At 46.2% G+C, this 24,142-nt stretch overlaps 1 protein-coding gene across 4 annotated transcripts in view; it reads right to left on the bottom strand.

The window, feature by feature from the left end:
* LOC139576764 (probable E3 ubiquitin-protein ligase HECTD4) overlaps positions 1–24,142 on the bottom strand; it is a 58,279-nt gene that overhangs the window by 7,255 nt on the left and 26,882 nt on the right. For all 4 annotated transcript variants that reach the window (XM_071403195.1, XM_071403197.1, XM_071403196.1 and 1 more), the window contains exons 25-67: positions 24,119–24,142; positions 23,934–24,038; positions 23,769–23,857; positions 23,475–23,641; positions 23,175–23,310; positions 22,911–23,055; positions 22,634–22,800; positions 21,636–21,782; positions 21,280–21,464; positions 20,697–20,850; positions 20,308–20,588; positions 20,033–20,222; positions 19,848–19,929; positions 19,477–19,679; positions 19,192–19,327; positions 18,855–19,037; positions 18,481–18,645; positions 18,165–18,334; positions 15,033–15,148; positions 14,774–14,877; positions 14,446–14,607; positions 14,161–14,309; positions 13,943–14,022; positions 13,582–13,745; positions 13,253–13,490; positions 12,824–12,960; positions 12,580–12,706; positions 11,198–11,335; positions 10,063–10,199; positions 9,785–9,945; positions 9,507–9,688; positions 9,129–9,334; positions 8,898–9,028; positions 8,585–8,790; positions 7,837–8,016; positions 6,243–7,630; positions 5,919–6,126; positions 5,600–5,823; positions 5,311–5,456; positions 4,783–4,883; positions 4,531–4,654; positions 3,997–4,187; positions 3,628–3,774 (exon numbers count right to left, since the gene is read on the bottom strand). The exon at positions 24,119–24,142 is cut by the window's right edge and continues 169 nt beyond it. In XM_071403195.1, coding sequence (XP_071259296.1) covers positions 3,628–3,774; positions 3,997–4,187; positions 4,531–4,654; positions 4,783–4,883; positions 5,311–5,456; positions 5,600–5,823; positions 5,919–6,126; positions 6,243–7,630; positions 7,837–8,016; positions 8,585–8,790; positions 8,898–9,028; positions 9,129–9,334; positions 9,507–9,688; positions 9,785–9,945; positions 10,063–10,199; positions 11,198–11,335; positions 12,580–12,706; positions 12,824–12,960; positions 13,253–13,490; positions 13,582–13,745; positions 13,943–14,022; positions 14,161–14,309; positions 14,446–14,607; positions 14,774–14,877; positions 15,033–15,148; positions 18,165–18,334; positions 18,481–18,645; positions 18,855–19,037; positions 19,192–19,327; positions 19,477–19,679; positions 19,848–19,929; positions 20,033–20,222; positions 20,308–20,588; positions 20,697–20,850; positions 21,280–21,464; positions 21,636–21,782; positions 22,634–22,800; positions 22,911–23,055; positions 23,175–23,310; positions 23,475–23,641; positions 23,769–23,857; positions 23,934–24,038; positions 24,119–24,142 — 7,876 coding nt within the window. The remainder of the gene's footprint in view (positions 1–3,627; positions 3,775–3,996; positions 4,188–4,530; positions 4,655–4,782; positions 4,884–5,310; positions 5,457–5,599; positions 5,824–5,918; positions 6,127–6,242; positions 7,631–7,836; positions 8,017–8,584; positions 8,791–8,897; positions 9,029–9,128; positions 9,335–9,506; positions 9,689–9,784; positions 9,946–10,062; positions 10,200–11,197; positions 11,336–12,579; positions 12,707–12,823; positions 12,961–13,252; positions 13,491–13,581; positions 13,746–13,942; positions 14,023–14,160; positions 14,310–14,445; positions 14,608–14,773; positions 14,878–15,032; positions 15,149–18,164; positions 18,335–18,480; positions 18,646–18,854; positions 19,038–19,191; positions 19,328–19,476; positions 19,680–19,847; positions 19,930–20,032; positions 20,223–20,307; positions 20,589–20,696; positions 20,851–21,279; positions 21,465–21,635; positions 21,783–22,633; positions 22,801–22,910; positions 23,056–23,174; positions 23,311–23,474; positions 23,642–23,768; positions 23,858–23,933; positions 24,039–24,118) is intronic.

Genomic DNA, 24,142 nt, shown 5'->3' with positions numbered 1-24,142 from the left:
AGTAGAGTGAAAAGAAACCGACAAGGGGAATGTCCTCGGGACGTTTTGATATTGTAGTGGACAAAGATGAGAAGAATATTGACGCAGCCAAATGGACTGTGCACAACTCACAATTCAGGTTCGATGCAATTTTCTACCTTTCATTTATCTACTTTCGTACTTATTATCAATTGTTTAGTCATTATTATTATCATCACCATTGTAAATCATTATTATTATAATTATTATTATAGGCCTATTTAATCATCTAAATCAGTTCTTTAAATAGCCTACGCAAAAAGTGTTTTGTTTCATTTTGTTGAGACATTTTCGTTGGCTAAATCATGTTCTGTCTTTTTCATTTTGTGCTTTGTATTTAGTTTAAGGTTAAAAGTAGGCCTGTTGTAAAATAAATAGTATTAGCCTATTGCTGTCATTTGTTGGGTAGGCCTACAGTAAGCAATCGCCGTTGTTGGTTATAGCCGCAATTTAGGCCTAGCCTGTTAACTTTTTTGAAGGTTTTATTCTGTTGAGAATTTTTTGGGCCAAATTAAGTTCCAGTTGTAATGTGTTTGCCGCAATATAATAGAATTACCAGTAGGCCCACTATGCTACTCGGATTCAAACCATGAAAAGGAAAAACCAAAAGATGCAAAACTTAATTGAATGCCACAATATAATAACCTGTTTGTATTTACCCTATAAACAATGACTTGACTTACTTTTGGTATTACCCTATTAAAGTTAAGACCCTTGGTGAAGGTTTGGTGTGCTATGGCTATCATTAGGCTTAGCTACTGCAGGCCTGTGAAGGCAATGCTTGCGCAACGGCACTCCAACTGACTCTGACAGTTGAACTTGAGCTGAGGAAGGCCTACCAGAGTCACTCCTTTAATCTAACAAGATAATGCTTATCTTTGGACCCCTTGACGTTTTCCACATTTTGTTAAGTTATAGCCTTATTCTAAAATGGACTAAATCGTTTTCCCCCCTCATCAATCTACACAGAATACCCCATAATGACAAAGCAAACACAGGTTTTTAGAAATGTTTGCTAATTTATTACAAATAAAAAACAGAAATATCACATTTACATAACTATTCAGACCCTTTACTGTTGAAGCACCTTTAGCAGCGATTATAGCCTCAAGTCTTCTTGGGTATGACACTACAAGCTTGGCACACCTGTCCCAAAGCCACTCCTGCCTCGTCTTGGCTGTGCGCTTAGGGTCGTTGTCCTGTTGAAGGTGAAACTTCAGTCCCAGTCTGAGCGCTCTGGAGGAGGTTTTCATTAAGAATCTCTGTACTTTGCTTCGTTCATCTTTGCCTCGATCCTGACTACTCTCCTAGTCCCTGCCGCTGAAAAACATCCCCTTAGCATGATGCTGCCATCACCATGTTTCATGGTCTGAGAGTCTTTAGGTGCCTTTTGGCAAACAAAAGCGGGCTTTCATGTGCCTTTTACTGAAGAGTGGCTTCCGTCTGGCCTACTATACCATAAAGGCTTGATTGGTGGAGTGCTGCAGAGATTGATGTCCTTCTGGAAGGTTCTCCCATCTCCACAGAGGAACTCTAGAGCTCTGCCAGAGTGACCATTGGGTTCTTGGTCACCTCTCTGATCAAGGCCCTTCTCCCTCGATTGCTCAGTTTGGCCAGGCGACCAGCTCTAGGAAGAGCCTTGGTGGTTCCAAACTTCTTTCATTTAAGAATGATGGAGGCCACTGTGTTCTTGAAAACCTTCAATGCTGCAGAAATGTTTTGGTACCCTTCCCCGGATCTGTGCCTCGACACAATCCTGTCTCAGAGCTCTACGGACAACTCCTTCGACATCATGGCTTGGTTTTTGACCTGACATACCCTGTCAACTGTGAGACCTTATATAGACAGGTGTGTGCCTTTCCAAATCATGTCCAATCAATTGAAATAACCACAGGTGGACTCCAAGTTGTAGAAACATCTCAAAGATGATAAATGGAAACAGGATGCACCTGAGCTCAATTCCAAGTCTCATTGCAAAGGGTCTGAATACTTACATAAATAAGGTATTTCATTTTTAGTATTTTTTTATGCATACAATTGCAAAACATAATTGAAACCTGTTTTCGCTTTGTCATTATGGGGCATTGTGTGTAGATGAATGAGGATTTAAAAATGTATTTAGTCCATTTTAGAGTAAGTCTAACGTAACAAAATGTGGAAAAACTCAAGGGGTCTAAATACTTTCTGAAGGCACTGTATGTATAGCAGTAGTAGCATATCTGACAAGTATAAAGAAATCTGTCGATGTCGGGAACATAGCGCTGGCATATCTCCAGCTGTATTTCAGTCGCTCTAGGGCTATGCGTAAGCATGTCTCCCTTAACCCTCGCGAAAATCTAACTAACATAAAAAATACCCATCAAAATCTGTCTGTTTAAGCTAGAGATATGTTATTTTTTGCATGGGCCTGCATCTCAATAAACCGATTCCACCGATATCGCCCTTCCGCATCTGCGGTGAAAGGTGGCAGAGCAACTGTAGAGCGGTGTTTGTCAGACTTTGAGACATCTACGAAAATCGGTCTTCTCACAAAATCGTATGTAGCGTCCAAACAGTTTGGCCTACAAACTATTGAAAGTTTGGATTGAAAAACGAGACTCTCACAAACAAAATTGTATTCTCTAGGACGCCCACAAGCCTCGGCTGAAGGTCCCCAGTACCAGTTTAATGTAATTATGGAAGTATATAAGGAGATAGTTTAGAGCCTAAAATATGGGGATATTTCTCTTAGATATATGGCAGACACTAAACTTCCTTTAGATTTTTTGGGGGGACTATCTGTTGTAGTTAATCTGTTATTCAATGTGTTTATGTTAGCTAATAGCAGTAATGCCAAATTCAATGTTTCATCCAATAATTTTTTTAAATATTTTTTTTAGACCTTAAGGGGTCTTAAAATTCTAAATGAAATAGTCAAATAATCCTTGGTATGACCATCTTACAACAATTCCATGTTAGCTTAGACCCCCTCCCCCGGCTTAGACACTAGAGGGTTAATATTTATTTTTTAAATATTAATACCATAAAGTCGACACTTATAATGCATGCAATGCCCTGATGCATTTAGTGGTCAGATCTGAACAATTATTGTTTAAGGAAAGTAAAAAACAAAAACAATAAGACTAAAATTTTGAATATGGTACACATCGAAACAAATATTTTTTCAAGACAATTAACTGTGGATATTTTGGCCAATATCGTTTTTTTATTGATGGTGCTGGCAGCACCCAGTTGGAGGTTTCTTTCTCACACTTTTTCTACTCTCAGAGCTGAACAAGCACGGGTCTGTTTTCTAAGGTCCTTTTCAGAACATGTCAGACTGTCCTCGGGTCCATTTGGAACGGTTCTCCATTTAACTTTATTTATTTATGCATATCAGGTCAGGTGGCTACGGATCCATTTTGGAACTTTTTGGGCCCATGAAGACCTCTAGTTCATATGCCCCACCTAGACCCCCAGAGGCAGTCACAATGTAAAACGTTTTAAAGATTTATCAAGAGGTCAATGCCCTGAAACAAAACCAGTCCTTAATGACCCATATACAGCACACTATGTGCCTTTGACCTGACAAAGCTGTGCTGAGACGTTATTGTTATGTGTGTGTGTCACCTTTGGCCCCACAGAGCAGTGCTGCGATGCTGTTCTGGTAGGTGTGTGTTTGTCTCAGCTCCACCAGCGGCAGGAAGAAACTCTCCAGGGTGTTGTTGAGAGACTGCAGTAGAGCAAAGCGTAGACGCAAGCTCTCCACAGGCACATCTACACACACACACCCCACACACACACGCACGCACATCAGAGAAGAGAAATGTGAACACAGCAACACACACATACCCATCCACACACCCACCCACTAACCATGTACATGTAAACACACACACTCACAATCACGTTTACTGACGTTCGATACCATACAAACAAGTAAAAATAGCTTGCGTATGTAAACTGATGACGTGGTCTGTCACTGAGTAGGTCACATACTGAGGAGACAGGCCACGCGTGGATCAGCGATGTCACTGGGGTCCAGGTAGGCCTCGTGGGGGTGCAGCCTGGCAGGTGTGATGGCCAGGTGACCACACAGCCTGTTGATGTACTGAACCAATGCTACGTCCATCTCCAGACTCCACCTCCTACAAGCCTTCTGGGCGTGACGCGTGTCTATACAGGTACACCTGGAAACAGAAGAGAAGGGGAACAGTCACTAGATATGAAAAGACCCTCTACATACATATGGCTTAATCTTACCCCAGCTGACTTTCTCTGATTACACACTGTGCAGGAATCTGTGTTATGAATTATCTGTGTGATGCAGATAATTCAAGAAAAATATTTTCTTAGAGTACATCATGTGTAAATATGTGATGTGTTGACGTAACAGTCACAGTGTGTTCCATGCTCTGAATGTGTACAACCTGCTCCAGTCATGTGTGTTCCATTCCCCACTCAGCTAAGAATGTGACCTACCATCCCCAGGCTGCCTGCAGGGGCTTGGAGGGGTTGTGTCACCAAGCTCACCTTTCAAAGTGGAGGTCGTAACCGCAGGCCAGAATGGCCCTCCACACGCTACGGATGTCCTGCTTGGCACGGTCCACAGCAAACTTATGGAATCCCTCCAGAGTCAGGTACTTCTCCTCTGGGACTATGTCAGAGGGAGGACACATATAAATACATGAACTTGCACATCTACATTCTAACTTCAGGGAAATCTTAATCAACTCAAGTGAGAGATGCATGTAGGTAACACGAGAGGGTACAGAGCGTCAGTACCTTCAGGCTTCTTGGCAGGAGATTTCTCTATGTCCTTCTCATCAGGCCTTGATTTCTCAGGGGTCTTGGGCTTCGGTACACTCTTCTCACTCAGTGCAGTCCTGATAAAGACATGGAAAGAAGTCAGGGACAGGGACAGGGGCCAATGGAAAATGTTTGTCTAAATGAGTACTGACAAATGTCATGGATGACATGGCAGCATACTGAATGAGTCTTAATATGATGATTATGCATAATAAGCAAACTTTAATCACGCTCCATTTTCCTTCTGTAAGTGGATGAAGAAACCACAGGGTAGTCTTTATTGCAATTCTGTGTTCCTAAATATGAGAAGTTAATTTGAAAGACTATTTAAGTAACACATTTGAGCGTGGGAAGCGTTGAGAAAAGCATCTTATGGGGAGTATAATTTTGAAACCCATTACTTTCTGCAATTACAAAGCCTCTAATTTAAAAGTGTGGGTGGAAACTATTTAGGAAAATGGCTTTCAGGGTGGCATTGTGTGTGTGGTGAGGGCTAAAACTCACCTGACGCTGTTGAGCACAGACTTCTCCTTGCTGGGTGGTTTGGTGATGGGTCTCTTGGTGCTCACCACCTTGACTGCGTGCTGTTCCTTACCCACCTTGCTGAATTTGTTCTTGTTGGGCTTGGTGGTGCCATATTTACGCAGAATCTGTAGAACATATAGCAATGCTCAGATAAACATATAGATGTGCATATGTGTGTAATCATGTGGATGAGGCAGGGTCAATTAAGCATATAATATCTATATTTCAAGTTTGTGTGTTCAAGCACTCTCATGGGTGGTGTACCAACCAGCGTCAGTTGGTCCTCCAGCACCTTCTTAGGTGGCCGTATGTGAGTGAAGAAGACATGGAGGAGGTTTCCAGGGGTCTGGGAGTTGATCTGCTCCTTGCTCAGGTAGATGTCTGACACTTTGACAGGCTTGGCTGGCGTGAGGCTCAGCATCTGCTCTGAGTGGACACAACTCTTATAGATGTCCGTCAGCACGTCTCGCGCACTTGGCACCAACTTGTCCCCTGGTAACATAGGAGGAGAAAATATGATGACCCCTTTATCGGTATTGGTAGAGTACAGGTGGTTAAACATAGGTAGAGAGTATACTACTAACAACCTCTGAGAGACTTGTCCAGGAAGTAGTCCTCGAGGGCGGAGCTACCCTGTGTGTCAAACAGGCTTTGGTTGACACTGGAGGCTGTGAGGATCTCCTCATTAGTCAGCTCCATCAGCTCCTCCTCACCCTCCAGGCTGGATAAGCCAATTAAATCACTGCTGTTGAAGAGGCTAGCACGGATCTTCTCCACTTTGGCCCGGGCACGAACCTACATTCAGCATATGCACAACAGAAGGACATGCAAGTCTGTCTCCATCAAAGCTCAAAAAACAAACCGATAAACAATATATTACGTTTTCAGTGTAAAATGCACTTGCGACCCACCTCTATGACGGCATAGCCCTTAATGGGCCTGGCCAAGATGGCGTTGTTGTCCAGAGAGGTGACTGTGTACATGGAGCCCCCGTCTGAAACAGAGGCTGTTTCTGCGCTGTCCAAAGGCTCCCCCAGGCTGCCCAAACTGCCCAGGCTCCCCGTGCTGCACAGGGAGATATCTAGGCTCTCCTGGCTGGACACCGTGTGGGGATCAAGTGGGCCTTGCTGTGGGGAGGGGACAGCCGAGGCTGCAGCCGCTGGGGTGAGAGGTGGGGCAGCCAGCAGCTCCTGGTCCACAGAGAGTTCACTGGCGGTGCGGGAAACGCCCCCCTGCGAGGAGCTGCAGATGGAGGTCTGGCTCGTGGAGGCCGAGGCTGAGACACTCATGGCTGGAGTCACGCTGCTGGAGCTGTCTGGGCTCTCGTTGCTCGGGAAGGGACGCTCAGGCCCGGGGGCTGCTTTGCCATCCAGAGGGGTGGACACCCCAGCTCCTGCCTTGAACTTTTTGGGGTCATCCTCCTGCAGGGGGATGAAGATTTCATCCTTGAAGAGCCCCCCGTGGGCGTTGCAGGCCCTGCGGATGGCGCTGCGCACCACAGCCTCCTCCAGGTGGGTGGGGATGCCAGAGAGAACCAGCAGACGGCTGTGAGAGGTAGGTCCCACCAGGGCCTGGCAGGCGTCAGTCACAGCATCATTTGTCACACTCAGCCCCTGGGGGTCCTTGTTGGCCAGGTGACGCAGGATCATGAGCAGGGTGAGGCCACGGTGGAACCACAGCATGTCCTCAGGTTTACTACCGGCCATGTTGAGCAGGGCGCTATCGCTCTCTGACAGGCGAGCCCCTCCAGCAGAACCCCTCTTCCCTGAGGCCACCGCCACTGCTGCTGCACGCTCTCGCTTCATCTTCACCTTCTTACGCTTGGAGAGCAGGCTGGGGCTCTGGGGGGTCTGGCCTGGGGAGGAGGAGGAGGATGAGGAGGAGTCGCTGAGGTTAGGGGCACTGGTGGAGGACAGCGCTCCCACTCCTGAGCACCCCACGTTGAGGGGGAGGGTGACCTCAGCTACAGCCAGGCACACCTCCATCAGGGCGTGGAAGTAGGTGGAGAACCTGCTCTGCTCGGCCCCCAAGGCCAGGACACCCCCGCCAGAGGAGCACCCTGCTCCGGCCCCTGCAGCCACCCAGCCCTGGGTCTCCCGGTCGTACAGCTTGCGGAGCTCCGTCTGCAGGGCCATAAGCACGGCCAGGCAGGGGTTGAGCAGCAGGGCGATGGAGCTGGACAGGCCTGCAGGGCTCTTACGCTGCTCCAGGTGGTGAATCTTACGGAAGAGCTCAGCCAGCAGGTGGAAGGAGAGTTCCTTGATGCAAGGTGCCAGATCTGTGGTCCATAGCAGCCCACCTAGAACACCATAGACAGGGAGAGAGGGGTAAAATAAACTATTTGAAAATGGAGACCAACTTGTTGTCAAGCACAAAACAGGATGCAAAATTAGTCACAACAAGGGACTGAGGGTTATGGAAATAATGTGCAGACATGTTGGACACCTAAAGCCATGGATGCAGACATTTCAAAGAGAAGAGATTTTCTGGAAGTGTAGCACTTACCCAGCAGCTCCACTACCTGCAGCAGCACAGAGGAGGGCACAGTGTCCAACTCCTCCTCAGAGCACTCACTGCTCTCCCCTAGCTTCCACGTTAGTAGCTGCTCAGCAAACGCCATGGCCAGGGGGAACTCCAGCGGCAGGGAGTGCAGCACCAGCACCGCACCAGGAGGGGGCGACACCCCTGAGAGACAGAGAGAGAGACGGTGAAACAACCTATTAAATACATGGTAATCATGTGAAACAGAAAGAAAAAATAAGAACCAGGGCTGTGACGATTATGGAATTTTGGGTAGGGATTAATTGTCATGGAAATGGCCACGGTTATTGTCATCATTTTGTTGCTTGTAATACATCTTTGAAAATTAGCTTCGACACACCTAATGAACACAACACAGCTTTGGTGACACCCCAGTTTAAAAAACAAATAGTCTTGACCTCTTGCAACCTTTGGAAATCAAGCTTCTCCTCCCGACCATGCCATTCTGGTCATAAAATTATGACCCACTTTACCCACTTCATGTAAAAATGTAAAACTGCTATTGGGTAAACAATATCTACTTGAATATGAAGTTGAATCCCCCTTCTCCTAAAATGTATATATTAAGATTATTATTATTTTTGTTCACGGTTATTGTCCGTAATTGTCGGTTACACGGTTATGTGATAATTGTGCCAGCCCTAATTAGAACGTAGACAAGCTGAAAGAAGCTATTACTGTAAGCCAGGACTAAGGGAGATCAAGCACTTACCCAGTTTGATGTGCACTTTGTCGGTGGGGATGATGACAGTGGGGTATTGGTTGGTGGTGGGAGGGGGGGTGAGGCCTGTGTTGGAGGGCGAGGCATCCAGAGGGTAGCACACCGCCTCCATTAGATTGAGCTGGCCGTTCCTGCGCACCTTGTGACCCAGGCCATAAACCATGACCCGCGCCCATGGGGCTTTGTACAGGGAGGAGCTGGTGTGTGTGGGGGGGGGGATAGAGAGGTCACTGTAAGGCATCTAGAGTCATCAAGGTTAATGGGTTTAACTTAGAAAAAAGGTAATTGTGTTAAATTAGCTCACTCTTTACGGCAGCCTAGTTGGCTCTCTTTGCAGGAGATGATCACGAAGGCAGCACCCGGGAAGTTGACATCCATGCTGACCTTTGATTCTGATACCGGGAAGTCCTCTGAGATGAACTGCTCTGGTGCATTCTACATAACGGAACAAGGGAAATCAAGATTAACTAAGTTAAAAGCAAAATATCTTCGTCCCTGGGGAAATATACATTGAGCCACAGAATCGGGAGCTAACCTGTAGGAAGCAGCAGATCTGCTTGGTGAGCTCCAGCAGGCTCTCCTCCCCCTGGTGCAGGGCGCGGGTGATGGCCACGGTGAGCCACTCCCTGATGGGCTGTGCGTTGCCCTGGTAGAACAGGTCTGTGGGAGAGCAGCTCTGGCCCTGCAGGTTGTGGAGTAAAGACTGGGCCAGCAGGATGGAGCTGGAGCTGATGGTGCCATCTGCAGGACAAAGAGAACAACATAGCACACAGATCATGGAAAGAGCTCATCCAAATCACTCCATACACTATTTCAGTGTAGACCTTCTTATTCCATTCATTGTTCTAGCTGTATTCTATTTAACCCATTATTTTCTGTGGATTATCATCTAATCTGGAGAAAGCCCACTTACCAGGCAGAGGCGGAGCCAGAAGTTGATTGGACAGCAGCTGCAGGTGTTCCAGGGTGATGTCTCGAACGGCTGGGATATGGAAGAGGCGGGTGAAGGTGTGGGGGCTTTTGGGGGCAAAGATGTTAAGTAGAGCCATGCGGCAGTAGAGCCTAGCCAGGGCACTCTCACAGCGCAGAAGCTCCCTGAAACACAGCAGGCCACGGAGGACGATTTATAGTTCTTAGCCGTGTTATTTCAGAATGTGTGTAGGAGTGGAAGTGTTAGCGTGCGTGTGTTACCTGTGGATCTGGATGTTACTGCTGTCTAGATTGACAAGGCCATTGGCAGCAGTACGGCGGGATCCAGCAGGGGGGCGCTCCAGCATCTCAATGGGATACCAGTACCTCACCAGCACCCCCTCACTGCGCAGGTATGTCTCTACCTGCACCAGCTCATTCACCTGGACATACACACAGTAGAGTGAGAGAGATCATTGAAACACTGTCAAAAGAGACAAAGCTCAACTTCTCATCGCTTTGTTTCTATGAAGTGTGAAGTTCGGGTGTTCTACACTCACAGAGTCCACGTCCAGAACCACTCCGTGCAGGCCGAAGGTTTTCAACATGCCTCGGATGGCAAACTTGGGCAGGGCTGTTCCACCTGTGGTGCTGTTGGTGTTGTTGCTGTCTGGAGAGCGGATGACCACGGTCAAACCTGAGAAGAGGACACATATGTAAGGGCAAAGCCGGGTAACACTACAGCATATCAGTGTACATAATGATAATGTTTAGACATCTATATTGCAAAAAATGCAAAAAATTAAATTGTGCTGTGTGGACCCGAATGGCACAGCAGTCTAAGGCACTGCATCGCAGTGCTTGCGGCGTCACTACAGACACCCTGGTTCGATTCCAGGCTGTATCACAACCGGACGTGATAGGGAGTCCCTTAGGGCGGCGCACAATTGGCAAAGCGTTGTCCGGGTTTGGCCGGTGTAGGCCGTCATTGTAAATAAGAATTTGTCTTAACTGACTTGCCTAGTTAAATAAAGGTTGAATAAAAAAACATATTTAAACCAGCTATTGGGAAAATTCCTGTGTTTACCAATGTATTTAAAGTAAGGGTCAAAGTTGATGTTACATAAAGGCAGGGATTTTCCTGCCATTGAAATCCTTGGGCAGGTCATCTAAGTCCAAACAGTGCAAACAGTTTTTATTTTTTTACTATTTCAGTGTAAACTTAAACAAGATATAAATTATGTAGAAAAGATAAATGGACCTATATATATATTATTTTATAATAAAATATTTGAGAACTAACAATGACTAAAATAAAAGCTAGACAAATCAGGGAAAATGTAAAATTCCCAAAACAAGGAATTTAGCAGTTTACTTTATTACATTTGAGAAAAAAGAAAGAAAAAACACTGCATTAGCCATGTCAAAATGCATAGAATTGCAGCTTTAAAATTGCCACGTTTTCTCTACGCTCCATGGAAAAATATGTTAAACTGCAGGAAATTGGTTTAAAAATTTAAATAATTCTCGACACCTCCAAGATGAGGGCCTCTAAAATGTTCTCTAAAATTCAGCTGCCCAGACAGCGCCCCGTGCCACACCCACCACCTAAGTCCCTTTTTGATCCAGAAGAAAAACTGAAATGATTCAATAACTAAGACCTCTAGCATTGTGTTGGGTGCAAGTGCAGGGGACCTTTGCGGACTTTGTCGATGGTGAACTTGTTGGCCTCCTCCTTGATGTCCTCGATGGTGGGGAGGTAGAGGTCCCGGGGGATGCCCCCGTTCTCTTCATATAGGAACTCCACTGTCTGCCGGGCTATGTCAACCATGCCTGCAAAACATATATAATAAAAACACCACAAAAGAACAAATGTCAAAAAACATATTTCACTTTGTTTTAAAAAGGTCAAACAGTGGAGTCAATAGGGAGTTGCTCTTTAAAACAGAGCTACAGAGTTTCCCACCTCTTTCACCACCTAGTTTTCAGTGAGTGTCCCAAACTTTTCCCACATTGTGTTGTTTTACAGCCTGAATTTATTGTGATACTGGCCTACACAGAATTTTTACAAATTAATACAAAATTAAAAAGCTGAAATCTCTTGAGTCAATAAGTATTCAACCCCTCTGTTATGGCAAGCTTAAATAAGTTCAGTAGTTAAAATGTGCTTAACAAGTTACATAATAAGTTGCATGGACTCACTATGTGTGCAATAAGTGTTTAACATGATTTTTGAATGACTACCTCCTCTCTGTACCCCACACATACAGATAATTGTAAGGTCCCTCAGTCGAGCAGGAAATTTCAAACACAGATTCAACAACAAAGACCAGGGAGGTTTTCGAATGCCTCAAAATTGGCGGAACCTATTGGTAGATGGGTAAAAATAAGCAGACATTGAATGTCCCTTTGAGCATGGTGAAGTTATTACACTACGGATGGTGTATCAATACATCCAGTCACTACAAAGATACAGACGTCCTTCTTAACTCAGTTGACGGAGAGGAAGGAAACCGAGCAGGGATTTCACCATGAGGCCACATGACTGGGCAAGGACTAGGGAGTTTTTTTGTTGATAAAAAGAAAGAATAGAGCTGAGCACAGGCAAAATCCTAGAGGAAAACAAATTCACCTTTCAGCAGGACAATAACCTAAAAACACAAGGCCAAATATACATTGGAGTTGCTTACCAAGACTAGATTGAATGTTCCTGAGTGGCCTAGTTACAGTTTTGACTAAAATCGTCTTGAAAATCCAAGGCAAGACTTGAAAATGGCTGTCTAGCAATGATCAACAACCAACTTGACAGAGGTTGAATAATTAAAAAAATAATAATTGTACAATCTTGTGTGGAAAGCTCTTAGAGACAAATCCAGAAAGACTCACAGCTGTAATCGCTGTCTAAGGTGATTCTAACATGTATCGACTCAGGGGTGTGAATACTTATGAAAAATAGATATTTCTGTATTTCATTTTCAATAAATCTTCAAAGATTTAAAAAAAAAATATATGTTTTCACTTTGTCATTATGGGGTATTGTGTGTAGATGGGTGAGGGGAAAAAAATATTATTCTCACCCAGCTGCAGTGCTCCCTTGATCTGGTCCAGACCAGACTTCCTCTCTGCCTCGTTGCGAAAGCGTCGGCGGATGGTGGGGAACACCTTTGTCTCCCAGGCCTTCACCAGCAGGGCATAGTGGTCCTCCTGGGAGGGGGTAGGGGGTGGACAGCAGTACATTCATGCCCACTGAAAAATCTGGATACCAAAAAGATAAGTAAATATGGTATTTGTCGGCTCTTCTCAGCAAGACTTTCAACTCACCCTTGGGACATCGTCATCATCTTCGTCATCACTCTCGTCATCAGCAATAGGCGGGGGGTGTGCGTCAGGCCCTGAGGTGACCAGGTTCTCGTAACTCAGCTCCACCTTGTAGTGGCATGATGAGTCACTGTTGTACTCTGTCCCGACAGGGGAGGACAAACAACAAAGCCAGTTCTTACAAACGCTACCAACTGGGACGCACACATACACACAGACCAGACAGTGAGGAGGGTGAGGGTTAGCTGTAGTGGGGTTTACCAAACAGCAAACATAACAGAGGACTGAAATAACACCAGGTTAAGTAAAACAATATATTTTAGGTTAAGTGACCGGATGGGACCAGAACATCAGGCACTCCAAACCAGGTCAAAGGTTTAAACTAAGACACGTTCATTTGGTGCAGGAAGGGGGAAGGTGATAGGAACATACGTTGCTGGGCAACTGCTACTGCGGCGATCCGACAGGGGGGTCCATGGGAGCCAGAGTCAGATGCCACACTAGCACCCGCATCATTGTCACTGTCAGATGCCATGGCGAAGGGGAGGGCCTCAAAGTTAGCACTGATTTCTTCTGCCAAGTCAACACAGAGGTCAGCAGCATTGCGGTGTGCTTGTCCCTCTGCGTACGCAAACGCCCGGCAACCAAAGTTGGCACGAATCTTTGTGTTCTAAACAAAATACAACACACACCATGACAAACATAAGCTGCATTCATTGGTCTTTAAATCTTGCTTGACATGTCCAGGCATAAAGGCCCACCTTCTTCTGAATGTGCACCAGAGGCCACATGCCCCCTGCTACGTCCTCCAGGAAGGGGCTCAGGCGCTGGCCACAGTAGGTGAAGTAGACCCGCCCTTTAGGGGCCTGGCCGGGGGGTGGAGGGGTGCCCTCTGAGCGCTCCCAGCCAATGCCCGCAACATCCCCTATAGGCAGGAAGAGAAGATACATGGAGTTCAAAATCAGATGTTTCACCAATATCTGTTAAATATGCAATACACATTGATTGGCATAAGTAAAAAATAATAATAATAATAATAAAATAAAGTAAAATGAATGATAGGAAAAATAGGAGGTAGGTGATATTATGAAATTAGATAAAAAGGATTGTTTCCTATCTCACCAGGAAGTAGGGCCACGTCCAGCCTCACACTCTTCCACTGCAGCAGACTGGAGCCATTATAGTGCACAGCCCTACCATTACTGAAAGGGTGAAACACAGAGACAGAGACAGGGGTAGGATGAAACAGAACGGAAAGAAAGAAAGGTCAGCACTCAGTCAGAGACAGGGCAGTGGGAAACCTCTGAGATTACAGCTGTAAACTCCATATGAACACATACTTGTGAAAGAGGCAGGTGCCAACAGGGTTGGTCCACGCTCCGTCTCTCTTCTCTGCTTCTGTGGCAAAGCCGAAAGACGCAATAGGACCACTGTCATCTTCTGAGTCTCCATAGGAGGCTATCTCTATCTCCCAGTAAAAGGAAGGCGCCTACAGGAAAAAGAGGGAGAGGAATTTTAAGATTCCAAATTAGTCAGCCTGCTTCATAAGCACGCAAAACAGAATTTTCATTCATATAAAACCCAGTGCCATTCCCAAGACATCCAGTTAGCGTAGAGGTGCCCACCTGAACAGGAACAGGTGAGGTGGCATAGATGAAGGTTCCCCTGGGCAGGCCTCCTCCAGCACTGGGGTCGGCCAGGAAGGTGACGGAGGTGAGACGGGATGAGAATACGCAGGCACGCACTGGAGGGAACCCCCTAGATGGACACCACGTCATCTCCTTGGGCTAGGGAGAGGTACGGAGCAGAGAAGAGAGAGTTAGGAGACTGGCCCTACAAATCTCAATCGGAATCCCTTCATCAATCAAAAATTCATAATACGGTTTTATGTCCATTATTAAAATCAGTAGATCTCAGTAGATAAATGAGTTGAGAGGCTACAGCGACACCCACCTGGCGCCTGTCTGTCTGGAGGGGAGGGGGTGGCGGGCGAGCGCAGTCTCGGTACAGCATCCTCACTCGCTCACACTGTGCTTCAACCATGCCGAGACGCTCCCCTGCACAACACAGACGCACTGTTACACACAGCAGCCATACTTCCTTCCACACAATCAATACTACTGTCATATAGGAAAGTAAAGTCATGCTGCATTGCAGAAGTGGTCTCGTAATTGAGCACTATGCTACTGGGTGAGAGTGGGTGGTCACTCACCAGGACTGCACTCCTGGGCCACTAGGTTGAGCACCTCCACAGCAGCAGGACACTGCTGAATGAACTCCTCACAGAACGAGCTGTCCTCCAGGAGCTGGGCCATCACCAGACATGCCCTGGAACACACACATTTAACCCTCAATATTAACTAAGCAAAACAAATATACAGTGCTTTCAGGAAAGTACTTTTTACACATTTTGTTACATTTCAGCCTTATTCTAAAATTGATTAAATAAAACATTTTCCTCAGCAATCTACATACAATACCCCTTAATGATGAAGCAAAAACAGGTTAAGAAATTTTGCAAATGTATTAAAAATAAAAATAAGAAATGCCACATTTGCATAAGTATTCAGACCCTTTGCTATGAGACTCAGGTGCATCCTGTTTCTATTGACCATCCTTGAAAAGTTTCTACAACTTGGGAGCCCACCTGTGGTAAATTCAATTGAGGCACACACACCTGTCTATATAAGGTCCCACAGTTGACAGTGCATGTCAGAGCAAAAACCAAGCAACGAGGTCCAAGTAATAGTCCATAGAGCTTGGAGACAGGATTGTGTCGAGGCACAGACCTGGGGAAGGGTACCAAAAATGTCTACAGCATTGAAGGTCCCCAAGAACACAGTGGCCTCCATCATTCTTAAACGGAAGAAGACTCCTAGACTCTTCTTGAGCTGGCCGCCTGGCCAAACTGAGCAATCGGGGGAGAAGGGCCTTGGTCAGGGAGGTGATCAAGAACCCGATGGTCACTCTGACAGAGCTCTCGAGTTCCTCTGTGGAGACGGGAGAACATTCCAGAAGGAATCAGGCCTTCATGGTCGACCGGTACCCCTGCACATGGACTCTGTACCGGTACCCCCTGTATATAGTCTCGCTATTGTTAATTGTTACTGCTGCTCTTTAAAACTACTTGTTATTCTTATTTGTATTTTTTAAACTGCATTGTTGGTTAGGGGCTTGTAAGCATTTCACTGTTGTATTTGGCGCATGTGACTAATAAAATGTTATTTGATTTTGATTTGATGCAAAGAAAACTACTAAAGGATACCAATAAGTAGAAGAGACTTGCCTGGCCAAGAAACATGAGCAATGGACATTAGACGGGTGGAAATCTGTCCTTTGGTCTGATGAGTCCAAATTTGAGATTTTGGGTTCCAACCGCCGTGTCTTTGTGAGACAGAGTAGGTGAACGGATGATCTCCGCATGTGCGGTTCCCACCGTGAAGCATGGAGGTGGTGTGATGGTGCTTTGCTGGTGACACTGTCAGTGATTTATTTAGAATTCCAGGCACACTTAACCAGCATGGTTACCACAGCATTCTGCAGCGATACGCCATCCCATCTGATTTGCGCTTAGTGGGACTATCATTTGCTTTTCAACAGAACAATGACCCAAAACACCTCCTAGCTGTGTAATGGCTATTTGACTAAGGAGTGATGGAGTGCTGCATCTGATGACCTCGCCTCTACAATCACCCAATCTCATCCCAACAAGTGCTGTAGAAACTCCTTCAAGACTGTTGGAAAAGCATTCCAGGTGACTACCTCATGAAGCTGGTTGAGAGAATGCCAAGTGTGAAAAGCTGTCAAGGCAAAGGTTGGTTACTTTGAAGAATCTGAAATATGTTTTGATTTGTTCAACACTTTTTTTGGTTAATACATGATTCCATATGTGTTATTTCATAGTTTTGATGTCTTCACTATTATTCTACAATGTAAAAAAAATAAAAATAAAAATGTATGAGTATCCATGAGTCCTAGCCCGAAAAAAAAAAACTTAACTAAATTAACGATTGTGCCGTTATATAATACATAGCCCACTGCATATTACGCATGGCAGAACATTTTTTTTTTTTTTTATCATAATTGGTCTAGCCCACTGGTTCTCAATCCTGGTCCTGGGGACCCAAAGGGTGCACAATTTTCTTTTTGCTCTAGCACTACACAGCTGATTCAAATTATCATCTCATCAAAAGGCTTTGAAGATTTGAATCAGGTGTGTAGTCCTAGTGCAAAATAAATAAATAAAGTGCAACCCTTTGGGTCCCCAGGACCAGGATTGAGAACCACTATTCTAGCCTATACTCCAAAATTAAACAAATTATAGTAAATCAACTTTGAGTGTGGACTGTATTATTATGCATACTGGATGGATTTTTTGCTATGTTCCAAAATGTTCTATCCATGAGGCACGTATAGGCCTAGGCGATACTGTTGGTTCATTGATTGTGCAGGGCAGCTTACAGAGTTAGCCTACAATTATAGTGAAACTCTGTATGCCATGGGCTCTCCAACTCTGAGGAACAGAGCGCAAGCAAATCATCAATACCCTATAGTCGCATCATGCAGCCCATATATGTTTTGATTTCTAAGACATTCTAAAGTTTGTATCATTCACAACTAAAGTTGACAAATAACTCTAAATCTAGTGTATAGGACCAGTTTCAAATGATACATTTTACGCTCAACATAGCCACTTCATATGTGCACTCGCTCCGGAATGGGAAAAATATCCTTTCTAAGTTCAATTATATTCTTCTTACTATAAAATCATATAATATTAAATAACGTCACAGAACGCATAGGCATGTCTTGTCTGCTAAATGAACAAGCAAGCATACAGCATGGTGCATAGCCAGATAACACACAGTAGGCCAACTCATATTCTGTTCTTTCTTCATAATGTTTCTTTAGACCTGCCTAAAATAAATAATGGATTTATTGTGATGTGTATATTAAATTGATTTAGACTTTTTTTTAAATTAAGATGTTCCAAAAGCGGCTTGTATGCTGCTTGTATGCTGCTTGTATGCTGCTTGTATGCTGCTTGTATGCTGCTTGTATGCTGCTTGTATGCTGCTTGAATGCTGCTTGAATGCTGCTTGAATGCTGCTTGAATGCTGCTTGAATGCTGCTTGAATGCTGCTTGAATGCTGCTTGTATGCGTGGAGGCCTGGAAAAGCTAAACGTGTTTATGTTAATTAACGGTCAATTACCATGAGACCGGCACTCGTTTGCATGACAATAACCGGCAAAATGTCATGACCACCACAGCCCTAGTGCAGAGACACACTTTTCGGAGCAGAAAAACGTTATGACCAAGATAATGTCCTCAGTAGTGATTTACCTGGTCCTGATTTCAGCCAACAGGCGGACGGCAGCCATAACAGGACTGGAGCCATCTCCTGAGGCGGGGAGGGAGGAGTGGATGGACAGACTGCCCTCCTGTGGCAGAAGCATGGACTGTACCGCCTGCACCACCTTCTCTGTGATGGACAGCTTGTAGAGGGGCATCGCCTGGGAGAGAAAGAGGGGAAGGGGAGAGGGACAGGGATGAGAAGAGAACATTAAATTAGTCTACTAGTGAACATTAAAGCACTTTCATCATTTTCAGTCAAGTTACGTTATGTGTGTCTGACTTCTCTAACCCTCCCTGTTCTTACCTCAGAGCGGGGAGTGCAGAGGCGGGAGATGGGCACCGTCAGGATGTCTGAGGCCTTGCAGGCCTTCCTGTACTCGCAGGAAGGGAACTTCACCGTGGCAATGCCCTCCTGCTCGTTGATGGACATGACCACACCCACGCTGCCCAGCACTCCTTTACCCACCACCTGAGGGAGCAGAGGGACCATGATGAGAAACATGCACTGACCATTCACTGCTATAGCTCTTGCTGCCCACAGCACTGTTGGCCTGGTATAGTGTTGTATGTACCCAGCATGTTAATTTCAGCACAGAGACAGGTACAATGCATGTTGCTAAGGGCGTACTGCTAAGTCTTCTTATGGATCTATCAACTTGTGCTCCTCTCCTAACCCACCTGGACCTCTGAGCCAATCTTGATGGTCTCCTTGAAGCCTCCGAGGGCGCAGAGTGCCGCCACAGCCTGCCTGCCGATGGCCTGGAGTTTAGCCAGCTTCCTGCCGCTGCTGCTACCGTTCTCCAGGATGCTCTCAGCATATTTCCCCAGCTGTGGGATGAACATCAGTGCTCTGGACAGCACCTGGCACAGTCATCAGTAGCGGTAAGTCCATGTGTTATGACTATGATCTTCATATACAGTATATTCTTAGAATTACATGGCTCTAGCATCTGCAAGTAGATCTTAGAATGGCTGCATCTGCCTCTAAAACCTACGCATTCTGATGGTGCTTTACCTTCTCTGCAGTGCTGGTCCAGATCTGGGCGGTGTTGGACTCGGGAGCTGTGAGCAGGCTGTGCAGCAGGGCGATGACCTCAGCAGCCATACTGTTGGCCACATGTCCACTGATGAAGGGCCTGATTGGGTCGGACCTGAACAGTGGAGGGAAAGAGAGGAGACCAGTTAGAACCGTTCTCCCCTCTGGTTAACTAGAACTAGTGTAGCAGATTCAATTCCACTGGTATTACGGTTATACAAAAGGCATAATATAAATCTTGCACAGCTTGAGTGTCACACCAACCTGGCCAGTTCAGAGTTCCTGTCCCGACACACAGCGGTCTGAGCGCTCTTCTTCTTGTCCCCCGTGGTGACTCCTCCAGCAGCCTCCGGGACCAGAGCCTCCACAGGCGGGCCCACACTCACTATCAGCCCAGACTGGGCCCACTTATTGGCCTTCCTCAGGGCTGCAGCAGCCTCCTCTGTGATCACCTCACAGCTACCACTCTGGTGAGGTGAATGAGAGGGATGAGGAAGGAGCAGATCAGCCAGGAATAAATGGTATGATTCTTGAACATATGCCTTGACTAGGTTTAATTCTTCACTATTCTTCTTTCACTTGGTGACACCCCAATGACATTTGCAGCCACATGAAAACTTTAAAACAGGCCTGACCTTGGTCATGTCTCTATCCATCTTCACCACCTTCTCCATGTTGGCTCCAGTTCCAAGGCGGAACGGCCGGCCTTCTGAGCTGCTGCAAGCCACCAGGGAGGAAAAGCACAGGTGTCAGAGACTGCATGGATGGTTTGGCACACATGAAGTTAAAAGGTCTCAGGAGGTATTACGATGAGTCTTACCTGAGCAGTGGCTGTAGCACCTCATGAGAGGACTGGTCCTCCCGCTTGTGGATAAAGATGGACAGTTTGCCATCCACAGCCTCGCACTCCTCCCCAGCGTCCTTATCTGACTTCAGGGTTCCCTTGGGGCTGGAGCGGCTCAGGCTGGTGTCTGGCTCTGAGGAGCTGGGGGACAGCAGGGTCTGGCAGCCTGGTGGGGGACACGGTGTTAGAGACAGCAGTCTAACAGAGGCCAGATATCTCATGACCAACATGTCAAGACCAAAGGGTCCTACCTGGTACTACGTAGTCAGCCAGCTTGGCCAGCAGCAGGGCGGCGATGCGTGAGGCGGGGTCGGTGGCGTCCTGCTGCTCAGCATCCAGGGTGTTGATGGAGTAGCTCCAGGAGGGTAGCGCCACGTTGCCACAGTCCTCTACACTCATCAGGGGCAGGGCAGCACGGCACAGCTGCAGGATGATCAGCACCAGCTTGGGAGACGGCCGCTGGTCCAGCAGCAGGGACAGGAGCTTGGACACACAGGCTGGCTGGCTCAGGATAGCCTTCCCTATGTGGCTCCTGGAGGAACGCCAGACAGTCATAGATAATTAGAAGGCGACAACAGTCATTTCACAAACACAGAACACAAGAGGATGTGTATTTGACCTGTTGTTTGCTAGTGGTTACCTGGACAGGTCGTTGAGCAGGCTGAGGACGTCCTGCAGAGCATCGTTCCCTGCTGCCTGGTTCCCACAGCACTCGGTGGCTCTGACCAGGTGGTTGGTCAGCAGGCTGGACACCTGCCGGGCCAGACCTGAGTGCACCGCATCTGTTGAACCACCTTAAGAGAGGGGGAGTGGGATTTCTGCAGTAGTAAGAATTACCGCACACTGTACTCTCTGTAGAAAACACTGATGTGAGGTTGCATCCTAAAGTCTGATTATCTATATTCACAGATCATGAAAATACCCATCTTTCCTCTGGTTTCTGAATTATTGGCCTAAAATCAACTTTTGCCAAGCTTGCCTAACTTTAACCTCCAACTATTCTTCTGCGTTTTGTCCTCACTTTGTTAGTAGACCCTGAAGACATGAAGACAGCCTTTCAAACATTCCTCTTTAGCTAAAAGGCACCGCATCAAGACATTGGAAACATCTGAGTGAAAATTATTCTCATATGTTCTGCTTCAGCGTTGAGGTTCTCTTAATTTCTTGGTGTGGGCTACCTATTTCACAAGCTGATAAGTTACCCCCCCAACTATCTTGCATACCTTCCACCTTCTCCCACTCGATGCAGCGGTTGGCAAGCACCTGGAAGGCAGCCCAGGCCATGGTGGCCACCTTCTGCTTCTTGGTCTGCTTCTCATTGGAGCTGCAGTCCCTCTGGCCACTCAGGCTGCACAGGCGGTCCATGAGCTGGACCAGACCACTGCGCACCAGGCACTGCTCCTCACTCCTACAGGAACACATGGGCAGACGTGTGGGGGTTTAGAGAATGGCAATTCTAGAAAGTCAGGAATTTTTCGATGCCAGGAGAATGAGGTGAGTTGTTTGTTCCTGATAACAAACAAAGCCGTTTTCCAAGAGTAACATGAGGATTTCGGAAGATAGAGAATAATTGTCTTGCCTAGTATAGGGGATGGTGCAGAGCATGCCAATACTGTTAGAACAAGCGATGGGGAAGCGGGCACATAGTGACACTACAGACGTCATAGTCTCCCCAAAGGCCTCCTGCACCTGCTCCACCATTCCCCCACAGGTCAGCTCCTCGATCCTGCACAGAGGACACAGATACATTTATAAAATTGAATTTCTCCTGCATTATACACTAAAATACATTTGGATATTGGACAGGGCTTTCTTGACAAACTCTGCTTCGTTATGGAATAACCCTAAATTGAAAATAAGAGTACACATGGTTTTCTGGAAAGATTGGTATACAAAGGGGATAAAGAACATTACGTGTCTATATCAAGAACCTCTTTTGAAGAACTAAGGAACAAGTATATTTTACAGAAACAAAACTTCTGGAGATATCTCCAGCTTAGAGATTGTACTGAAAAAGTGTGTATGAGCAAGGAGGCCTACAAAACCTGACTCAGTTACACCAGCTCTGTCAGGAGGAATGGGCCAAAATTCACCCAACTTATTGTGGGAAGCTTGTGGAAGGCTACCCAAAACGTTTGACTCAAGTTAAACAATTTAAAGGCAATGCTACCAAATACTAATTGAGTGTATGTAAACCTCTGACCCACTGGGAATGTGATGAAAGAAATAAAAGGTGAAATATATAATTCTCTCTACTATTATTCTGACATTTCACATTCTTAAAATAAAGTGGTGATCCTAACTGACCTAAGACAGGGCATTTTTACTAGGATTAAATGTCAGGAATTGTGAAACTGAATTTAAATGTATTTGGCCAAGGTGTATGTAATCTTCTGACTTCAACTGTATATTAATGTCTGTCAAGTTATTGTTTAGTGTTAAATATAATTCAATTGCATTGTTATATTGTGAAAGGAAACAATAACTATAATTGTAAAATAAATTCTCCCAAATGAAAACAAACCATGAAGATATATTAATTGTAGGTTTGTGTGTGAGTGTGTGTCCATGCCTTACCTGGGCCCTCCCTGCAGCACCATGGTAACAGGTCCCACCAGGTGAGTGACCCCACCTACCCTGACTGCGGCAGTGAGCAGCTCCCTCATGTGAACGAGGGCCTGCTTCCTCGTGCTGCCCCGCCTCCACCGTGTCTGAGCCGCAGACAGGAAACTGCTGCTGGACACCTGGAGGAGGCAGAACAAGGGTAAAATATGAATAGACTCAACTTCTCTAATTGTTTGGCACCAAAAACAGAATTCAATGTGCAGTGACTGTGGGGGACGGCTGGACTTACAGACTGGTCGGGCAAGGTCCCTATGAAAGCAAAGAGCTGTCCCAGCAGCACACTGTACGTTGGCTTGTCCCGGCTGTCCTCCATGGCTAGAGACTGGAGCAGTGTGAAGGAGCTGCTACGGTGACTGGTGGGGTGGTGTCGCCTCCTGCAGTAGACGAGAATAACGTAGAGGGGTGAGTACTCTCTCCATCCATCATCAACTTAGTGTAGTTATGCTTGTAATACACTTTCTCTGTATCAAAGAGATTTTTGTGGACAGTGAACCTTTGGCTGCTGTGTGGGAACTCAAGGTCCTGGTTGGCGATCATCTCCAGGTCGGAGGGTGCAGACATGCTGCGCAGAAAGACTGGCTGCTTCACCCCGGGGATCACCGTCTTAGTGTCTGACACAGACTTACAGGCTGCCACACAACAACAAAAAGTCAATCAGTCACCTCTATTTTACCATACTACATACAGGCAGTCACAGTAACTCAGGAGAGGGGTATAGAGAAGCAGGTGTAGGCTAGGGAGGTGGAGTAGGCTGGGGAAGTGGTTATGTAAGGAAGTGTAAGCTGAGGGGTACCTGGCGTGCCAGCAGGTGTGGTGGTTAGGCTCCTGCAGTGAGGAGCGATGGTGACATGGAGCAGCAGCTCTGTGCGGTTCATCAGGCTCTTCACCAGGGCTTTGGTTTTGGCCAGCGGCACACCACTCTTCAGGTGGACGGAGTTCACCTCCTGGAAGAACTTCTCCCTGTGGACAAATGTAGACGATAAACCAGAAGACAACACGGAGGAAGATATGTCATCTAAGCAATGCAGATGTTACCTTAGCAGTCTTAACATCTGCATTGTCACGTGGCTCTTCTCCAATGTCTTACCTCAGTGTGAGGACAACGTTTTCCAAATCACTCCAGTCCAGTGGGACCTCCTTTAGTGAACACAGCAATTCTAGTTCCTTCATTTTGTTCTGGGGAAACAAAAACTAATTATATTTGCTGAACAGTGTACAACTTTATGAGAATCTGAGGTGACGGGATGTGTACCTCAAAGAAGTGATAGTCGTGGAAGAAAGGAGCATTGTTCTCCAGCTTTCCCTGCTGAGCTTCCTCCACCTCGTTCTGCCACTTCTGCTCCAGCTCTGCTACACTCTGATGGATGGCAACAAACAAAGTTCTACAACACACACACTTGGAGAGGGAATAGCAGACTATACTAGCCACTTGTGTACCTGCAGCTGGCGCTCCATGGCGTT

Source organism: Salvelinus alpinus, chromosome 5 (genome assembly GCF_045679555.1).
Source record: "Salvelinus alpinus chromosome 5, SLU_Salpinus.1, whole genome shotgun sequence".
NCBI classification, from domain to species: Eukaryota; Metazoa; Chordata; class Actinopteri; order Salmoniformes; family Salmonidae; genus Salvelinus; species Salvelinus alpinus.
This window is presented reverse-complemented; position numbering and strand designations above follow the sequence as displayed.